The 19147-nt window shown below is 45.4% G+C and overlaps 1 protein-coding gene across 4 annotated transcripts in view; it reads left to right on the top strand.

Moving 5' to 3' along the window:
• VCL (vinculin) overlaps positions 1–19147 on the top strand; it is a 342221-nt gene that overhangs the window by 202083 nt on the left and 120991 nt on the right. For all 4 annotated transcript variants that reach the window (XM_086921833.1, XM_086921831.1, XM_086921832.1 and 1 more), the window contains 4 exons: positions 2438–2546; positions 7584–7886; positions 10916–11037; positions 11171–11356. In XM_086921833.1, coding sequence (XP_086777959.1) covers positions 2438–2546; positions 7584–7886; positions 10916–11037; positions 11171–11356 — 720 coding nt within the window. The remainder of the gene's footprint in view (positions 1–2437; positions 2547–7583; positions 7887–10915; positions 11038–11170; positions 11357–19147) is intronic.

Raw genomic sequence — 19147 nt, 5'->3', positions numbered from 1 at the left:
GGCGGCAGTTCCTCGAGCCTGTTCCACAAATAGTACTTACAACAGACGCATCCCTAACAGGATGGGGAGCCCATCTCCTACATCATACAACTCAAGGGAAATGGACTATTCAACAAAAAGTGCTCCATATCAATCACCTAGAGCTGCTAGCAATATTCCTAGCACTCAAGTCCCTCCAAGTACATGTACAGAACAAAGCTGTCCTGATCTGGACGGACAACATGACAGCCAAGTACTACATTCAAAAACAGGAGGGGACACACTCTCTGCAACTGTCCCGGTTTGCACAGCACATTTGGAGATGGGCCATTCCACAAAAAATATATCTGCTACCAGAACACCTTCCAGGAGTTCACACTCAAATAGCAGATCTGTTAAGTCGGCAGACATGACAGATTCAAGAATGGGAACTACATCAGCAAGTTCTCTACCATTCTTTCACAAGTGGGGTCATCCCAACATCGATCTGTTCGCCACACACGAAAACGCAAAATGCCCAACCTTCGCCGCCAGGTTTCCACACCCGTTGTCCAAAGGCAGTGGGATATGGATGAACTGGTCAGGCAGATTTGCGTTCGCTTTTCCGCCACTCCCACTAATACCACTAGTAGAACGCAAGCTAAGACAACAGTCTCTCAAAATGATCCTAGTAGCTCCCACATGGGCACGCCAACCGTGGTTCACAACTCTGCTAGAACACCAAAAGCTGTGCCTGACACCATCCATGCTAACACAGAACCATGGAGACATCAGACATCCAGATCCAAATCAACTGAATCTAGCAATCTGGCTCCTGAAGTCTTAGTTTGCTTACCTTAACCTACCACCAGACTGTATGAATATCATTAAAGAAGCCAGAATACCTACTACTAGAGCTTGCTATACAGCAAAATGGAAGAGATTTGCCATTTACTGCAACAATAATCGAATTGATCCACTGGATGCTTCTATCCAGAATATTATCTGCTACCTTTTACACTTACAAGGATGTAATCTAGCATATTCATCTATAATGCTTCATCTTGCAGCCATTGCTGTGTACCTACAGAATAGACAACATCTGTCATTGTTTAGAGTACCTGCAATTAAAGCATTTATGGAAGGATTGAAAAGAATCATTCCTCCTAGGCTACCACCCTCTCCAGTGTGGAACCTAAACATTGTTCTTACCAGGCTTTCCTTAGTGCTATTACCTCTCTCAGGAGAGTAAGTGAAATTCAAGCTTTCACTATACAAGAAGCATTTTTACAACTACACCGTAACAAAGTGGTCCTAAGAACAAATCTAAAATTCCTTCCTAAAGTCATTACTCCATTTCAGCTAAACCAATCGGAAGAGTTGTCAGTGTTTTTTCAAAACCCAGACACTGTAGCAGAAAGATCTCTACACACCCTAGACGTTAAGAGAGTCCTTCTCTATACATTGACAGGACCAAAACCTTTCGAAAAACAAAACAATTGTTTGTAGCTTTCTCACCACCACATAAGGGCAACCCCATCTCTAAAGCTGAAATTGCTAGGTGGATTTTAAAATGCATACAAATATGCTATCAAAAATCAAAACGTACATTAACAGTTCCTCCTAGAGCGCACTCCACACGCAAACTAGGAGCCTCCACGGCTTTCTTAGGGCACATTCCCCTATAAGACATCTGTAAGGCAGCAACATGGTCTACAACACATACCTTCACAAAACACTATTGTGTTGATGTGCAAGCCAAGCAGCAAGCTGCTGTAGGCCAAGCTGTCCTCAAAACTCTCGTTTAAACTACTGCAACAGATATAGGTGACCACGGCTAGGGGAGACAATGCTGTATAATCAATGCTCAGTGTGAGATCTGCAGCTCATATGCCTCGAACGGAAAATGCTACTTACCATTATGCATCTGTTCTTGGCATGTAGAGCTGCAGAGTCTCACGCCCACCCGCCTCCCCAGGACCTGTATCTGTTTCCAGTTCTATCTTAATTAGATATACACACATGGACATCTATTCTTTATTTCTACTAACTCCATCATGTCCCATCATGGTGAAAAACAATCTAAGGATGGAGTCGATGCCCATGCGCACTATCGTCCAAAGGAGGAGTCACCTATCTCGTGACTACAAAGACTTCCAAGACGACAACAACATGCAATCATCCGATCCCAACACCAGGTGGCGATCTAATGCACAGTGTGAGACTCTGCAGCGCTACATGCCAAGAACAGATGCATACTGGTAGGTAGCATTTTCCTTCTTGAATTGGACCAAGGAGCCTTAGAATAGACAACCTTGGCCATAAAGTTTGAAGCACATTGGGGAAAAAGGTAGGAGCTGGTGGTGTTCATCAAAGGTATAAAGCTGTGATTGCTCGATAAGTGTATCCAGGGACCTTTTCTCACTTTTGTAGCAGGTACTATCCATTCCAGCACTAACAAATACTTTCCTCTTGGTAGGTGGTGTCTGCAGCACGTATCCTCCTCCGGAACCCAGGAAACCAAGCTGCCTATGAGCACTTTGAGACCATGAAGAATCAATGGATTGATAATGTGGAGAAGATGACTGGTATGGACACTTTTCTCATGTTTTTGTGCTTGATCACTGATATTTTATGACCTCTGGCATGTCTTCTGTTAAAGATGTGTGTTGTTTAATAATGAAAAAGTATACAGAATTTTATTTATCCATTATGTAACATACCATAGAGAGTCGTTTGTGTTACATCCAGGGTTTAAGGATAATTGTGTGAAGCTATCTTTGGTACTATTTGTAGGTTTCTTTGTGTATTATTCACCCATAAACTGTGTGTTACTCAGTGACTGAAATACCTTGCATTGAGTTTTCATGTGCTCGAATTGTGCCTTGTTGATAATTTTCTCTAGCAGCCTTGATCTAATGATAAAATACAACACTCTCCATGAGCGGCCTATGGCTGACATGGCAACCTTAGGTCTGCACCAAGTAGTCACTGGGCCACTCACTAGATTTGATATTTACTAATAGTGAGGCTGTTTCTTGTGATTAACTGAGGCCTTTAATTTGCACTGATCATTATAGAATACCTATCCAAATTCAATCCTCACATAAAACTAACTTACTGAAAAATAAAGAGGGTTGGAGAATACGCTGCAAAGACCCTGGCACACATTCTCCATGGACTCCTTAACTAGCATTTCATTTCACCTTGATGCTCATTCAAGCAGTTCCAATGTCAGTGCCTTGTTGGGCAATCTTAAAACAGCCCTCACAGAAGCTTTGGACAAAACATTACCTCTAAAAAAGATGTGCTCTTTTAATCTACGTGCTTCTGTTCCTTGGTATACGACAGAGCTTAAAATGGAAAAATTGGCCTGTAAAAATCTTGATAGGAAATGGTGTGAAACTAAAAATCCACAGGACAAGGATTTTTATAAATTTGCCCTGGCTAGATACCATTCTAATATTTGAGCTGCATGCAAGTTTTTTTTTCACCCATCAAATTGAACAAGCAGGCAATGAACCTAAAGCACTTCTTAAGATTGTTTGGAAGTTTAGAAACCCTCAGGTAAGCAGACCTTTTTAGTATCGCATAATCTATCGTCTGACTCTCTTGCTACGTTTTTCTCAAGAGAAAATCTCACATCTATTTAAATGTCAACAACCTTACTATGAGCAAGCCGTTTATATTTTGTAACACGATAAGTATGGAAGGAGCAATGACCCCGCTCTAGTTTGGTTTGAGCCATTTTCTCTGGAGGAGGTCCAGAGGTCTCAAGGAGGGCTAAATCAGGTTTCCCTCTTGACACCTGCCCACGTAGAGCCATGGCTTTACTATCCAAATACCATGGGCCGTCTATTCATGACCTATTTAATTCTCTCGTGGAAATCCCCTCTGACTAGAAAGCTGCGCATGTCCTACCGATCTTAAAGATAGCGAATCTGTATTTTAAGCATCCTAGCAAATTACCATCCGATATCTCTGTACCACTCTTAGGCAAACTGCTAGAAGGTCTAATAAATAATCAACAGCTTATCTTGAAAAATTGTCTGATGGACTCTTCACAGTTCGGTTTCAGACCAGGACATAGTACAAAGACACCCCTTTTGGCAGTCACAGGCTCTCTGAAATTTACTGGATGGAGGAACCCCTACTATGCTTGTGCTGCTGTATCTTTTTTGCAGCGTTTGATATGATCTCCTATGCTAGGCTGAGGAAGACTTTATGAGGTAGGCATTCAAGAAACTGCCCTTAGATGGTTATCCAACTTATTGGATGACCGATTCCAAACTATTACTCTTTGCCCTTACACCTCTTGTAAGATTCATAGACAAAGGGGTACCACAGGGCTCATGTTTCAGCCCCACACTGTTTAATATCTATATGGCACCCTTGGCCAAGATTGTCGAGCCTTTTGGCTTTAAAATTATATCTCGCGCTGACAATACTCAGCGGACCTTCACTTTTGATGCAAACTTGGATATAACCAAAGTTCGCTTTGCTAAGGGAGTGCTAGCCATTTTGTGTTGGATGACCGACAATTGTTTACAATTGAATACAGATAAGACTGCTATCCTGCTGTTTGGCAAAGCTACCTCTCTGTGGTCTTGTGGATGGTGGCCCTCTCAGCTAGGATTGGCTCCTTCGTCTAAGCAATCAGTGAAGAAACTAGTCATAAAAATAGACTAGACTCTTTCCATGAAAGATCACACATTGGCTACCCCTTCTACGCTTAATATATCCTTATCTTCCGACTTCGGTCAGAAGAACTTTAGTCTAAGCCCTGGTAGTTAGTAGGCTAGACTATGGGAATTCACTACTGGCAACAGCAAATGAGACTTTGATTAAAAAAACTACAGGTAGCGCAAAACATGGCAGCTAACCTTATTCTAGATCTTCCTCCAGGTACCCAGTTGGCTCCTCTATTTAGAACACTGCATTGGCTACCAGTCCGGAAAAGGAGCATGTTCAAGATAGGCTGTCTCATTTATAAGGCCTCACAAGGAGCAGGTCCTAGGTATCTTCAACAGAGAGTGAAAGCCTATGCTCCCACCAGAAGTCTACGATCAAAGGATAAGGTCCTATTGTGCGTTCCCCTGCATCTGTTGGGCTAGATGTGGGGTGAGATCTTTCTCTTACCTGGCCCCTGTCAATTGGAATGGGCTTCCGTTGCACCTGTCCGAACCACAGCCAATTCAGGAAATCATTGAAAGCATACCTCTTCTAAAGTGACCTCCGGTGGCAAATACTATCTGCTCAATACCGCAGCGCCGAGATGGCTATCTGGTGATTTGTGCTCTATATCAAGTATAAATAACATAACATGACATTCATCCCAATAAATAGAGCAAAATCCAAAATAGAGTAAGTAATGACTGGGACTGCTCAAGAACTGAGTACTAGATCAGCGAGAAGTTGAAGAGTTTTATTACAAATTAAGATAGGTGTTACAAATAAATCCATGCTTGCCATGAAGGCTCAGATACAGAAGTGCAAAGTCAGAAATCAGAACGGTCCGGTACAAATAAAGAACGCTAACAGTATTTTTAAAGGAAAAATTACAAGGTTGTGAGGACATTTAATGTCTCGCCCATTTGAGCAGAGTTCTATGGGAAAAATAAAGCCCAAACGAACAGAGTTCCGTGTGGAAAAGTAAAAGTCACCCTGCCCCACATAAAAACAGGTGTACTTTTACACAATTTTTACGCATAAACAATGAGAAAAACTGCAGATTCAGCATAGTGTTATTAGCGAAAGTTCACTTTAGACAGATCAGAAAATGGATCATCACAAATAAGTCTATAGCACTATTCCACTTCTAAGAAAAGTCAAAAATCTTCCATTATCTTCCACCGCAACAGAAATCCTGTAATGTAAAAAATATGAGACATTCTCTTGCAAACCAGTATCTGCTCCCCCCGTGGAAATTTCCTTCCAAGAAAAGTTACATCAGGAACATAATGGAAAGCTTCATTCACAATATATACACTCTAAAGAGTCAGACAATTCCATCACACTGCACTGTGCTATGTGGGGAGAGAAGCCTTGCATGGGGTCATTGATTGGGAGGGGTAATAAGCAGTAGCAAGACTAAGATCACTAGAAACTGCATCCATTTTATTAAAAGGGTGCCTTCACGAAAATGTGGCATACTTAAACTATATAATTAATCATACTTCTAAATATTTCTATTCATTTTGTTTCAAATGCTACATCATTAATACAGTGGTTATGACTATTATTTATCATAGTATTGCTAATTCACGCTCATTATTTGTTACCTAAAATTGCACATTTGCACACATCCTTTAACACATTGCATATATACAATATATGTGCAGCTGGGCCATATAGGGAAAAAATGAGGTGCAAGCTGGGCATTTACTTTTAGGCAGGAACAGACATCTACCTACTGTAGCAGAGAACACCTGTAGCTTTTTTAGGATTTCCCCTTGCATGATGAACTCTGGCTAAGGAAGCAGCCAAGGTGGGTAAAGCTCAGTAAGGGCTCCTTGGAGGCTAGCTTCACAAAGTTTACTTGTCATTCAAAATTCAAGCACTACTTAATTCAGAATGTGTCTTTTTTGGGCTTTATAATCTCTGTCTGGGATTTTGGGCTAGCATGGATAGGCCAAGGAGGTTCTTGCAAGCCAGGTTTCCCTGGTAGGTGAGAAATTCCCAGCACGTCAAAGGCAGCGGGAAGCTGAGGTGAAGCTTCACTGGAAGGAAACTGGGGTGGCAGGGTAGCACAAGCAGAGAACTACAGTTTCCATGTATGGATTGTTGTCAGTGAGCAAAGGATATAGAAGTTGTCACATCCACACAGAACAACTAGCAGGAAAATCGCCATCCTGTGCTGGCTGACATCAAACTGTGTCCTTCAGGGACACCCTTCACCGATGCTCGGTTTGCTGTTGCATGCACACACTTACATACACGCTCCCCACCAGCAATGTCAGGAAAAACAAACTGTGTCACTGGATTGACATTCAGCTTCCGTTAACCATCAGCCACACCACTTCCTTGTATTAGGGATAATTAGCTACCTCAGCTACAGCTTTAGTTACAATTTGAGTAGCCCAACCCCTTTGCAGTTTTGCAGATATTCTGTTGTCGTATGTTAATTTCACTGACTGTTCAGATTGTTGAATTGACTGAGCAGGAATCATATGGCAGGCCAGTAAAATCTAAAAGAGCAAGTCACCACTGTTTTACTGATTACAATTCGTCCCAGCACTCCCTACAGAGGCTGTTTTTTTTTCTTTTTTTTCTCCTGTTTCTTGGTGTGGCCCCTGTGTAAATCTACTTGGCTCTCTTTCCTGGCTGTATTTGTGGGCTTACCGAAGCTGCTGCTTGGGAGTCTTCTTGGCCCGTGAGGCTTGGTTGCTTTTTTACACCCCCTCTAAATCTTACTCCAAATCCTTCCCTCCTGCCCTCCCAAGCCATGAGTTCTTCTCACCCATTCTTCTAAACATGACCATGTGATATTGGCATCAATAACTTTCATGTATATAAATAATCTATGAATCTCCCTACAGAGGTGTTATGACTTGCATTGATGCAGTTTGGGATTCTCTTGCAATGAATACTGTTCTTAGTCTGTGTTCTTTTACTTCTCAACCTAGGGCTTGTGGATGAAGCAATTGATACCAAGTCTTTGTTGGATGCATCTGAGGAGGCCATCAAGAAGGATATTGACAAATGCAAGGTGGCCATGGCAAATGTGCAGCCCCAGATGCTGGTGGCAGGTGCCACCAGCATTGCCCGGCGTGCCAACCGCATCCTCCTGGTGGCCAAAAGAGAGGTGGAGAATTCAGAGGACCCCAAATTCCGTGAAGCTGTGAAAAATGCATCTGACGAGCTAAGCAAGACCATCTCTCCCATGGTGATGGACGCCAAAGCTGTGGCAGGGAATATTTCTGATCCAAGTAAGTATTTACAGATTTTCAGCACAAGCTGCTCATTCCTCACCAGAGTTTGATACTGTATCCTCAAGCATTTTGAGGATGTCGTTTGTGGTTTTCAAAAAAGCCTTTGTGACTTCAGCTTCTAATGTAAGGTGCAGAATGTTTAACCAGCCTGAAGAAGAATGAAGTCTATGGTTCCACAATCTGGTGTGTATGTCTGGTGTCTTTAGTTGGAGTGAGGGAAAAGGTACATTTTTAGGTGTACTTAAAAATGGAGAACACCTCTCTAGCTGAGGTGCTATGTCATCCTTCTACTGGACGATCGAACCCTGGTTTGGCTGCTGCCTTCTTGTTCCTCTCGTAGCCCCTCCCTTGGTCCAGGTGGAGGTTTTCTTTTTGGAGCTGCCGATTGTGAGTTGGGAGGGCCCCATGTATTGTAATGTATTGTAATTGCATTTATATAGCGCTTACTACCCCTGACGAGGCGTTGAAGCGCTTTTTCGGCGAGTATCACGCTACTCTGGGACCCATAGAGGATTAGTGTTGAATTAGTATAGTGAAACATGCAAGTACATTTTAAGTGGTAAATCGGTTAGTCAGTTATTTGGTTTCGGAATGATAGCAGAAGGATTGAGGAGGAAAAAAGGTTTGTATGTATATAGCACTTGTTACCCATGATGGGGTGTTGAAGCACGCTTTTCAGGAAGCCCATTGAGGATTAGTGGTGAATTAATATGGTGAAATATGAAAGTAATTTCAGTGGTGGATATTAGTCAGTTATTTGGAGTGATAAGGATAGCGGAGGGATAAAAGGGGAAGAAAGGTTTACATTCATATAGCACTTGTTACCCCTGATGGATGTTTAAGCGCTTTTCTGGCGAGTAGCACGCCACTCTGGAACCCATAAAGGATTAGTGTTGAAAATTAGTACAATGAAATATGAAGTAATTTGAGTAGTGGATATGTTATTCAGTTATTTGGGTAGAGAAGGGTAGGTGGTTGGATAGTGAAGGGAAAGCGGTTTGTATTTATATAGCGCTTGCTACCCCTGATGGGGTTTTGAAGCGCAAGTAGCACGCTACTCTGGAACCCATCAGTATTAGTGTTGAATTAGTATAGTGAAATATGTAAGTAATTTTAGTGGTGTATATGTTAGTCAGTTATTTGGATTGAAAAAGCTTGGGGAGGGATAGAAAAGAGGGAAGAGTTTAGAAAGGTTTTTTTGGATGGATCGGTATAGTAAAAGAGGTGTCAGATGATGCAAGGAGGGGTAGAGTAGGAGAGAGTATAGAAAGGGTTATTTTGGGGATCATAGTAGTGGTTTGGGGTTTGGGATAAATGAGAGAGTGGATGTAGAGGATATATTGATAGATGTATAGGATGGGAGATGGGGTAGTGCATTGGAAAGTAGTAGAAAGAAGTTTGAAATGAGTCAGAAAGTTGGGCTAGAAGATGTATTGAGAGAAATATAGGCTGAGAAATAGGGTAGTGCATTGGAAAGGCTAAATTAGAAGAAAGTGATAAATATATAGATCCATAAGTGCATTGAAAGTACATAAATACATAAAGGAGGTATGTATATTGGGCAGCATTTCTGGCCCTGGTCAGTCTCGAACATGCAACTGCCCTTGTCCTCTTCGCCCTTAGCCTCGACACCTGGGCTGAGACGCTTTAACCCTGGCCTTTTATAGCCCTATTAATCATGTGACCCCGTCAGCCAATGGGAACCCTAGCCCTAACACTATCCAATCACAACACTAGCCCTAAAAATCTAGAACCAATAGGAGACCAGGACCTTACAGCCAATCTTAGCCCTAGTCCAAGCAACCAATCAGTTCAAAAACCCTGATCTCTACGACCAATAGAGGCCCTAGCCCTACCAGTAGTCCCAACCCAAGTCAAAGCAACCAATGGCACAGGAAGCCCTTGTCCCTACTTCCAATAGAAAGCTTAACCCTGCTCTTAGTCCCACAACTAGTCCAGCAACCAATCACATCAGAAGCCCTAATCGCTACTTCCAGTTGAAGGTCTAACCCTAGTCCCACCCTAGTCCCAATAACACAGGAAACCCTAGTCGCTACTTCCAATAGAAATCCTAACCGTAGCCCTAGCCCCAACCCTACATCGATTGAATCACAGACTCAGAAACCAATCCGAACACTCACATACCCAACCAATGAGGACACTAACCCTAATCCAATAGAAACATCAGATACAACCACCAATCAGTGTATATACATGTACCAACCACTAGATGACCATATAAGGTCCAAGCGACCTCAGACAAGGTTTGCTGGCCAGTGAGTTGGAAGCTGCTTCTCCTGTTCAGAATCTCCTAGGAGACAGACGGGCTCAATCCACACTTTGGACTTCTGCAGGTAAAGGCCTCACTAACTTGAAATCTAAAAATGCTATTTGAATAAAACGCTACTCCCTCTACTGGCCAAAAAACGAAGTGCACAGTCCCTAGTAAACTTAAAACCTACTGTGTAGCTGAGCCTGTGATGCCTACTCACCCATGTTTTTCCTTCACTGCGACATGTGCTTTTTATTTGTTTGTATTCAATAAACAGATATTAAACAAAAATGGGGAACAAGCAAAAGATGATCAGATTGATATGCTTTTATTTCTGTAAGAACAGTCACCCCAGAGAGGTCTAGTTGTACATTCTGATTAGCATCAATGACATACCTATAGCTTCTTTTCTGTTATGTTGATTTTGCATGTGCATCATGCCTCCCGGTCCATAATGTTCTCAGGCCATTCAGTACTACTACCAAACACCTATATTTGGTTTGGGTGTTCACTTGCATATTACGTTTGATCCTACCTTGATCTCTGGTTGTTTATCATTTTTGTTTCAGTTTGTTTTTTCACTGGAGGTTTCTGAACCCTTTTGTTAGCTAGTTAAACACAGCTCTTCAGTGTTTCGGTAACACTGTAGTGTAGACCCTCCAACAGCTGGAATTGGTGCAGAGATTAGAGGTGGTTTGTTTAGGGGCTGAAGAGTGTTTGTATTGCGTGTTTAAGCACTTTTCTATCTTTTTAGATTTGCAGAAAGGTTTCCTTGATTCTGGATACAGGATTTTGGCAGCAGTGGCTAGAGTCCGTGAGACCTTCCAACCTCCAGAGCCTGAATTCCCTCCTCCTCCTGATCTTGAGCAGCTTCATGTAAGACTCGTATGGCTCCAAGCAGACGTGTTGCTTGTAACCATTGTCTTCTGTCTCCATCATTAACACAAGTCCCTTGTTGCCTCCATCTAGTGTGTTTCTCTGACTTCAACGTTTTTTTATACCTGTTCAGCTGACAGATGAGCCTGCTCCGCCCAAACCACCACTACCCGAGGGAGAGGTTCCTCCACCCAGGCCCCCTCCTCCCGAAGAGAAGGATGAGGACTTCCCAGAGCTGAAAGTTGGGGAACTTGTCAACCAGCCTATCATGGTGGCAGCCCAGCAGCTCCACGAGGAGGCCAGGAAGTGGTCTAGCAAGGTAAAGAGTACTCAGCAAATTCAACCATCGAACAAAACCCTATCAGTGCCCAGAGCTCGTGTTGCTGCTTCACAGCCTTAACCGACTAATATAAAGGTTTATCTTTCATTCTGCATGGTGGGATGTAGCCATTCTGGCTGCGTCCTCCTTTTTTTATGACTTTATTTGTTGGACAAATATCCATTATTTGTATTAGGACTGCACTGTTTCTTCAAATTCTGCATCCGCTCTGAGAGCTCCATAATGTGTCCTAGGAGAACTCTTTCTTTTTATTCTTGTGACAAACCACTTTGACTTTTCAGTGCTGTATATTTCCCTTTGCTGAGGTGTATCAGCCAGTAAACCGGTTCTTTGTATTTAGACTTTCAAGTAAAGAAGATACATTACTATTCACCAGTCTGATATCGAGAATGTTCTGTTATTTATACTCTAAGGTATCCGTTGCACCATTCCAAGGGACTATCTGGGACTCTTCTGCTGCACGACGTAGCAAAGAGACTTTCAAGAGAGTGAAAATATAAACCTGCTACAGAGCATCCTGTTTAGCAAAGAATGTATTGCTGTAAAGCCATTCTGTTTTGCAAAAACATAAGCAAGAGCATTTCCTTCTTTCTAAGCGTTCTATTCGCAGACTAAATAAATTTGCTGAAAGTCCTTGTGACCAGGAAAGGGGCTACTGTGTTTAGGTAGCTTATTGATTCAACATCTCTTTGGAGCCAGAGTTTCAGGCTGTAGGAACAAGAAATGTTTATAGATCATGGTCTCTGTTAATACCAGAACCTACAAAAAGGACATACTCTTAACCTTTCTTTGGTAAAGTGTTTGTGATTTTTGACATCTGTGTCCTGCAGCACCTCACTCAACAAGTCTTGTATGGTGAATGATGCTTGGTTAGGCTTCAAATAGAGCTAGAGCGGGAATATCCGAGTTGGGGGTAAGGCTTTTGGTGTTTAGTGTAAATGCTGAAGAAGTCCTGTAAATGACCTCCCATTCCCATTTCGGGGGATCTCCTCTGGCTCATTAGCTGCTGCAGCAGCAATACCAGTATTATTGGAATTGATGCCAAATTAACAGCATGACTGCTAACACCATGGTCCTGTGATCTGGATAGCCATGTGCCTCAAGGTTAAGAGGTGCACAGCATTCCTAATCTCCCTCTGCCTAGTAAAGAGTCCACTTTAATTTGCGTCCATATGTCTACTTCCTTATGCTTTTCTATTATTCACCTTTTTCCCCTTCCAATAACCTTTTTGTTTCCTATGTTCTAATATTTGTACCTGGATGGATGTATGCTGGGGGTCATAAAGCATTGTTCCCTTCTACTGGTGTGCGAAATGGCAACGAACACTTTTCTGACCAGCGAGCCTGTTGTACATTTTTCTCTCTTGGACTGGGTGGAGGGTTTTGGAGTTGGGCTTTGTAACCGGTGGAAACCACGCTTTCCAGAAGACCAAGGAGGGGAGGCAACCGGGGTAAGGGATATCCAAGTATCCAAGCACTTGTGACTGCCTGTGCAGTAGTAGATGGACCAATACGCCTGGAAATTGGGAACGCTGATCTGTTTAGGAACACATTCCTTGAGGGGTGGCTGTGCAGCTAGAAAGGACACCATGCATCTGTTTTGCAGGGAGGACTCTGCAGCACGGTGGGAGGGTGTGCATGGCTTACAGAATACCTTGTGTCTTTCAGCAGGGAAGAGAGCCGTGACCTCCTGGAACTGGGCTTTCTGCAACATCCTGTGAACTGCTTTGAATGGCATTGCGAGTATGGTGTGGTGCCGGAAAGACACCAAAGCACTTCAAGTGCATTAGAACTATGTAACAGGAAATAAACTTGCATATAGTCCTACAGTAAAAAGGGTAGTCCTGCAACACAAAATAAACCTATGGATTCCTGGAGGTGTGGGGGGGGAGGTCTGGAAGCATCTGAAAAACACAATTACTTCCAAGGGTACTGGGCAGTGCTGCAAGAGGAAACAGTGTACTAATGAAGATGGGTTTTCTTCGGGAGGAGAACTAGCCATGCCCTCCTAAAGTGAAAACTCTGCATCAGGAAATGATTGTATGTGCTCCTGTGGTTGGCAGTGGGAGTCAGGTCAGCAAAACAGGCACACATGAATTCCCCGGAGAAAAAAATGATATGTGCAGCAAAATAAAACTCTTGAGCCCCTCTGGACGAGTAGGCTGTGCTGCAGGAAATTGACCTATATGCTTCTAGAAACAGGAGGCTATGCAGCACAGCTGCAATCTTAAGTGCTACTCTTTGATTAGAATTTCTCTATGGGGTGATGTTTTCTATTTTTCCAAGTAGCAGAAAGTTGGGCTTTCTCCAAATGGAATTGTGGGCAAATTGGTAGCGAATAATGCATCTTAAAGTCCATTGGGGCTGCACTGTTGATGAAAGCTTGATAGGATTGCAAAATAACGTTCTGTGGATGAGGGTATAATGTCTTTCAAGGACTTTAAAAAATATCTATAAAACGTATTGCTTTCTCCACTTGTCTTTCAGGGTGACATTCATTGAGTTATGCTATGACTTTGATTTGGGTATACAGGTGTGTACATTTGCATTCTGCAAAATGGGAGTTGTGAAGTTTTTGAAGGGCTTAGCTCTGCCTGCATTCCTTAGGTTTTCCCACACATGGCACCCTTCCAGGGCTATGAAGTTGCGTTGTTTTGGATTGTTGCATTGTGGGAAGGTATGTTCTGTTCTGTGTTGTTGTTCTGTGAGCAAGGAGAGGAGTGTTGAGCCTTGATCCCTTATGTGTTCTGTAAGCAGCATAATCTTTTATATCTTATGCTACACAATTGTTAGTGCATTGCTGCTCTTGAGTAATGTGATGATGCATTAAATGGAGAGAGAGTTTTTGAAAGGGTGAGCTGATGCTGAGAAAAGAACTTGTGTATTAGTGGAGCGGGTATCTACCTACTACTGTTGGCTAGAATCTATTTATTGTGTGCATGTTTCTGTTTATCCTTGTGGTTTCGCCCAGAGGAGTATCATTCATTGTGACGAGATACTGTTGGTAGATATTTTTTAAGGGCCACGACTGCATATCGCTCCAGTAGTCAGGCACCAACTTCTCCTTTAACATCCACTGTTGGTTCTTATTGATTTGGAAGCATCTCTGTGGTAACTTTTTTTTAAAGATAAGTGATCGCACTTCTTTACTGGTTCTTAAATATAGTTTTTACTTCTTTTATTTTAAAATATTTTTGGGAAATGTTTAATTTTTACATTTTATATCTCTCCCTCTTTCGCCATTGGGCACACACCATTTGACATGGGATTCAAGGATTGATTCACATGAAAACATCTACTCTTGAAACTCACCCTCACTCAGCATGCATCATTTGTGAATCTGTATCCAGTGGTGTCCTGTCATTTTTGGTCTAGAATGGTACAGAGATCTCTGCTGTACCCAGTACGCCTGAGGTTCAAAGGAAGAGGAGCCGTCCTGTAGTGAGGTTTTTCTTCATCCTCAACCTGTGCAGCTGTGGTTTATATAAGCTGTGCACTGTACTGTGCACTGAAACATGACCTCTGTTTTTCCAGAGTGCCCCCTTACCACAGGGAAACTAAATAGATGCTACTTTTTCCCTGGTAGGATTAGAATCAGTCCTGAAATGTGCAGCTAGGGCATAACAAATTAATTAAACAACAGGATGGGCAAGAGATGCAGAACTCCCCAAGACAAACTGATCATTGGATCATTGCTTATTGAAATCTTCCTGCCTGCTTAGTAAGTCGTTGTTTCTGCACCTTTGTCTAAAGGGCACTGTCCTGCTTCATCAGTGCTAGGTTAAAAGTCAAAGGTATGGGAATCCCACAGTACGAAAGGATACAAGAATGCTGAACGGGCCCAGAGACCAGTAAAGTCTTCTCTATCTGTTGGCAATAGCTTGTATGTTGGGGATGAAATCGAGTTACTCTGACCCTCTCCGACTAGAGCTGTGAAAATAACATTTCTGTAGTAGGGGATCTCTGTGTATAGTCATAATCTAGTGAATAGTCCCGCCCATGTGCGTGGACCGCGGAGCAATGAAAAATAATCTCTTACAGTGTCAAAAAATGCAGAAATGCATAGACACTTAAGAGAGAATTTAAAGACAGATAATGCAGCCTAAAAAGGCTACACTGTCCAGTACTTCAACTAGAAATTCCACCATAAAATCCACAAAAACAGCAAAGCCTGTACAGATTTCCCTTGCTTCACCAGCAAGATCCCTCAGGAATGATAGAGAGGAGAACCTGGACAGACAAGCCCCATAGGCTGCCATTATGTGGCTTAAACAGGATACTGTGCCTTTAAGGAAACCTTCCAGAAGCTTCTCCCAGTATCCCAGAATGCATAGCAGGTCCAACTTACTTTCAGTTCTTTTTTCCGGCTCCTGCAAGCAGGACCCTGGAGCATTGAGCTCTCCCTTTTCAAGGGTTTTGTTGGTGTTTTTTGCACTAATTTCGATTTTGTGTACTTTTAAAGTACTTTGGTGTCTTCTTCTTGGTCTTTTGCACACTTTAGTTGTCTATAATGCCTGCATTATTTGACAAATGTCCGAGGTGCTCCAGGAAGAAGGCCAAGTCGGACCCCCATGAGGTCTGTATCCTCTGCCTTCCTTCTTCCCACATCCCAGAGGAGTGTGAAATCTGCCGTGGGTTCACTGGCAGGACCCTGAGGGACAGGATGAAAATCAGACTTCAGGGACTCGAGGAGAGGAAGAAGGCACAAGGTGGGTCTGGTGGGGCTTCTTCTGCCCATGCTGAGGCCTCTGGGGGGCTCCCCAGGGGCAGGAAGTCCAGCAAACGTCATCTATCTCCGCCTGGGTCGGTGGCTCCTACCACGACGTCGAGAGGAATGACTGCTATCTGTTCCCCTTCTCCCCAGAGCTCTGGGTCGAGGCGACGTCGACCGTCGACGTCGAGGGATGTGGACAGGCCGCCGTCGAAGTCTCCGGTGGCATCTTCGTCGACGTCGGTGTCGACGTCGAGTGATCGCAGCCGTGGGGCCCGGCGTCGGCGCTCGTCGTCGAGACGACACCGCCGGCCGCCGTCGGCGAAGAGGAGGCGATCGGCGTCGAGGCACAGAAGGTCGCCGTCGAGGCACAGAAGGTCGCAGTCGAGGCACAGAAGGTCGCCGTCGAGGCACAGAAGATCGCCGTCGACGCATCGACGGCGCAGAAGGTCGACGTCGAGGCACGGACGTTCGACGTCGAGACGAAGGAGACGTTCGACGTCGAGGTTGTCTCGCTCGACGTCGAGGAAGAGTGACTCAACCCCGAGGAAACGGCGCTCGCCGTTCTCCGACTCCCAAGAGGCGCGGAAGGAGCGCTGACACCAGGAGTCGCTCTGGAAAGCGTCAGGAGGCTGTGGATGACTCTCCTAGGTCCCATCCTAGTGAGGGGGGAGTTTCACCGGCTTCAGCGCACTCTGCTGTGTTCATCCCTACTAAGCCTAAGTCGGTTACTCCTCCTTCTCCCCTACCAAGGGGGCCTCGTCCACGGTCCCCTACTCCACCTCCACTGCCACCTCTTCCACCTCCTCAAGCTCCTCTGTTGGAGAATCCTCCTCCAGTTCCTCCGAGGACCTATTCGTTGCCGAGGTTCCCTACTCCTCCTAAAGGGACCCCTCGGCCGGGGGCGCCACCCAAGCCTAAGTCTCCTGCCCCGGTGGCTCCAGCAGGGCGGCCTAAGCCCAGGAGATCGCGATCCCGCTCCAGGCGTAGAGGGAGAGGACGCAGTCGGCACCGATCCTCTACGAGATCGAGGCGGCGCCACAGGAGGCGAGAGTCACGTTCCCGCACGGATTCCTCCGGGACCAGATCTTTCTCCCCAACATTGTCGGACTCACCAGGGACAAGGGTGTCCCCAGTGGATGATATCAGTACCTTTCAGGACGTGCTCTTGAGGGGGGCGGCGAAGCTCGGGATCACGGTGACGGCTCCAACACCTACGACGTCCGTGATCTTTGAGACGCTTCACAAGAAGCACCTGTCCCGCCCTCTTCTGCCGCTCGTGCCAGGTTTGGTGGAACCAGCGAAGGAACTGTTCCTTACGCCTGCAACTACGAGGGCCGCTCCGTCCCGCCTTCTTAAGAAGTACAGGGCTCCGGACTCGGACCCGGCGTTTCTGAGAACTGACCCGGTGCCAGACTCCGTGATTGTGACGGCAGCCAGGAAGCAGCACTCGACCTCCCCGTCTTCTACTGTTCCTCCGGATAAGGAAAGTCGGTGGATCGACTCCAATGGGAGAAAGGCCTGTGGGACGGCCTCTACGTCCATGAAGGCCGCTAGCGACACGGCCCTGCTGGGGCGTTATGATCGGGCACTGTGGGAGTCCCTACAGCAGTTTGCGGATCTCCTTCCGAAGGATCGGAGGGAGGATTTCCTGGAAATCCTGAAGGAAGGGATGCTGGTCTCCAATCAAGTCATCAGCGCGGCTGCTGATGCCTCGTTGCTGGCATGGAATTAACCAGAGACGCCATGCCTGGCTTCGACTGACGTCCCTCAAGCCGGAGGCCCAGCAGAGAGTTGCTAATCTGCCCTTCTCGGGGGAGACCCTCTTCGGGAAGCACGCGGACGATGAAATGGCCCGCATGAAGGCAGAGGCGGAGACCTTGACGGCGGTGGGCTTGGAGAAGCCCAAGGACAAGAAGAGCTACCGCCCGTTCCAGAGGAGGTTCGGGGCGCAGGGCAGAGGCCGAGGACAAGCTGCGGGTCAGCAGCAGCAGCAGTACCGCAGGCCCTTCCAAAAGTGCCAGAAGGGTAGGGGAGGCCAGCAACCCTCTACCTCGAACAAGGGCGCAGCAGGGTCTCGTCCCTGAGCTGTTACTTCCCCCTCGTCCGTTAACCGCTCCGGTGGGGGGAAGCATTCAATCTTTTCTGGCAGAGTGGAGAAAAATGACTCAGGACAAGTGGGTGCTGAATATTGTTTGCAATGGATACAGTCTTCAGTTCACCGGCCCGCCTCCATCGATCCTTCCGGTCAGCTCACAGTATCAACTGCGCGAGCTCCAGGCGGAGGCCAACGTCCTCTTGAGGAAAAGGGCCATAGAAGACGTGCCTCTGTCTCAGAGAGGAAGCGGTCTGTACTCCCGATTGTTTCTGGTCCGAAAAAAGGACAAGAACGAGTTCAGGCCCATTCTGGATTTGCGACAGGCAAACAAGTGGATTCGCAGAGAAAAGTTCCGCATGCTGTCGTTGCATCAGATTTATCCTCAGCTGCAACGGGGAGACTGGCTGTGTGCCATAGACCTACAGGATGCTTACTTCCATGTGCCCATTGCACACAAACACCGGAAGTTCCTGCGATTCCAAGTCGGCGCCAATCACTATCAATACACAGTGTTGCCGTTCGGACTGAAGTCCGCACCCAGAACATTCTCGAAGTGCATGGCGGTGGTGGCCGCACACCTGCGGAAGAACAAGGTGTTTGTCTACCCGTACCTGGACGATTGGTTGATCAAGGCCTCCTCCTTCTCGGAAGCTCAAGCGCACTTCCAGAAGACGTGCGTTCTCTTGAACAAGCTGGGGTTGCACATCAACATGTCCAAGTCTGTCCCGACTCCGGTCCAGTGCATACAGTACTTGGGAGCATCAATCGATACGCTGTCAGCAAGCGTGTCTCCTTCGGAGGAGCGACGACGATCGATCCTTCGGAAGGCTCAGGCTCTTATGACCGCTCCATCTACAACAGTGAGGACGGTGTCTTCTCTACTGGGGTCGATGGCCTCTTGTATCTTCCTCACTCCCCATGCAAGACTTCACATGAGACCTCTGCAGGAGTGCTTGGAGGA

Source organism: Lissotriton vulgaris, chromosome 5 (assembly GCF_964263255.1).
Source record: "Lissotriton vulgaris chromosome 5, aLisVul1.2, whole genome shotgun sequence".
Taxonomy (NCBI): domain Eukaryota; kingdom Metazoa; phylum Chordata; class Amphibia; order Caudata; family Salamandridae; genus Lissotriton; species Lissotriton vulgaris.
The sequence above is the reverse complement of the archived record's forward strand: the minus strand, read 5'-3'. Positions and strand labels throughout refer to the sequence as shown.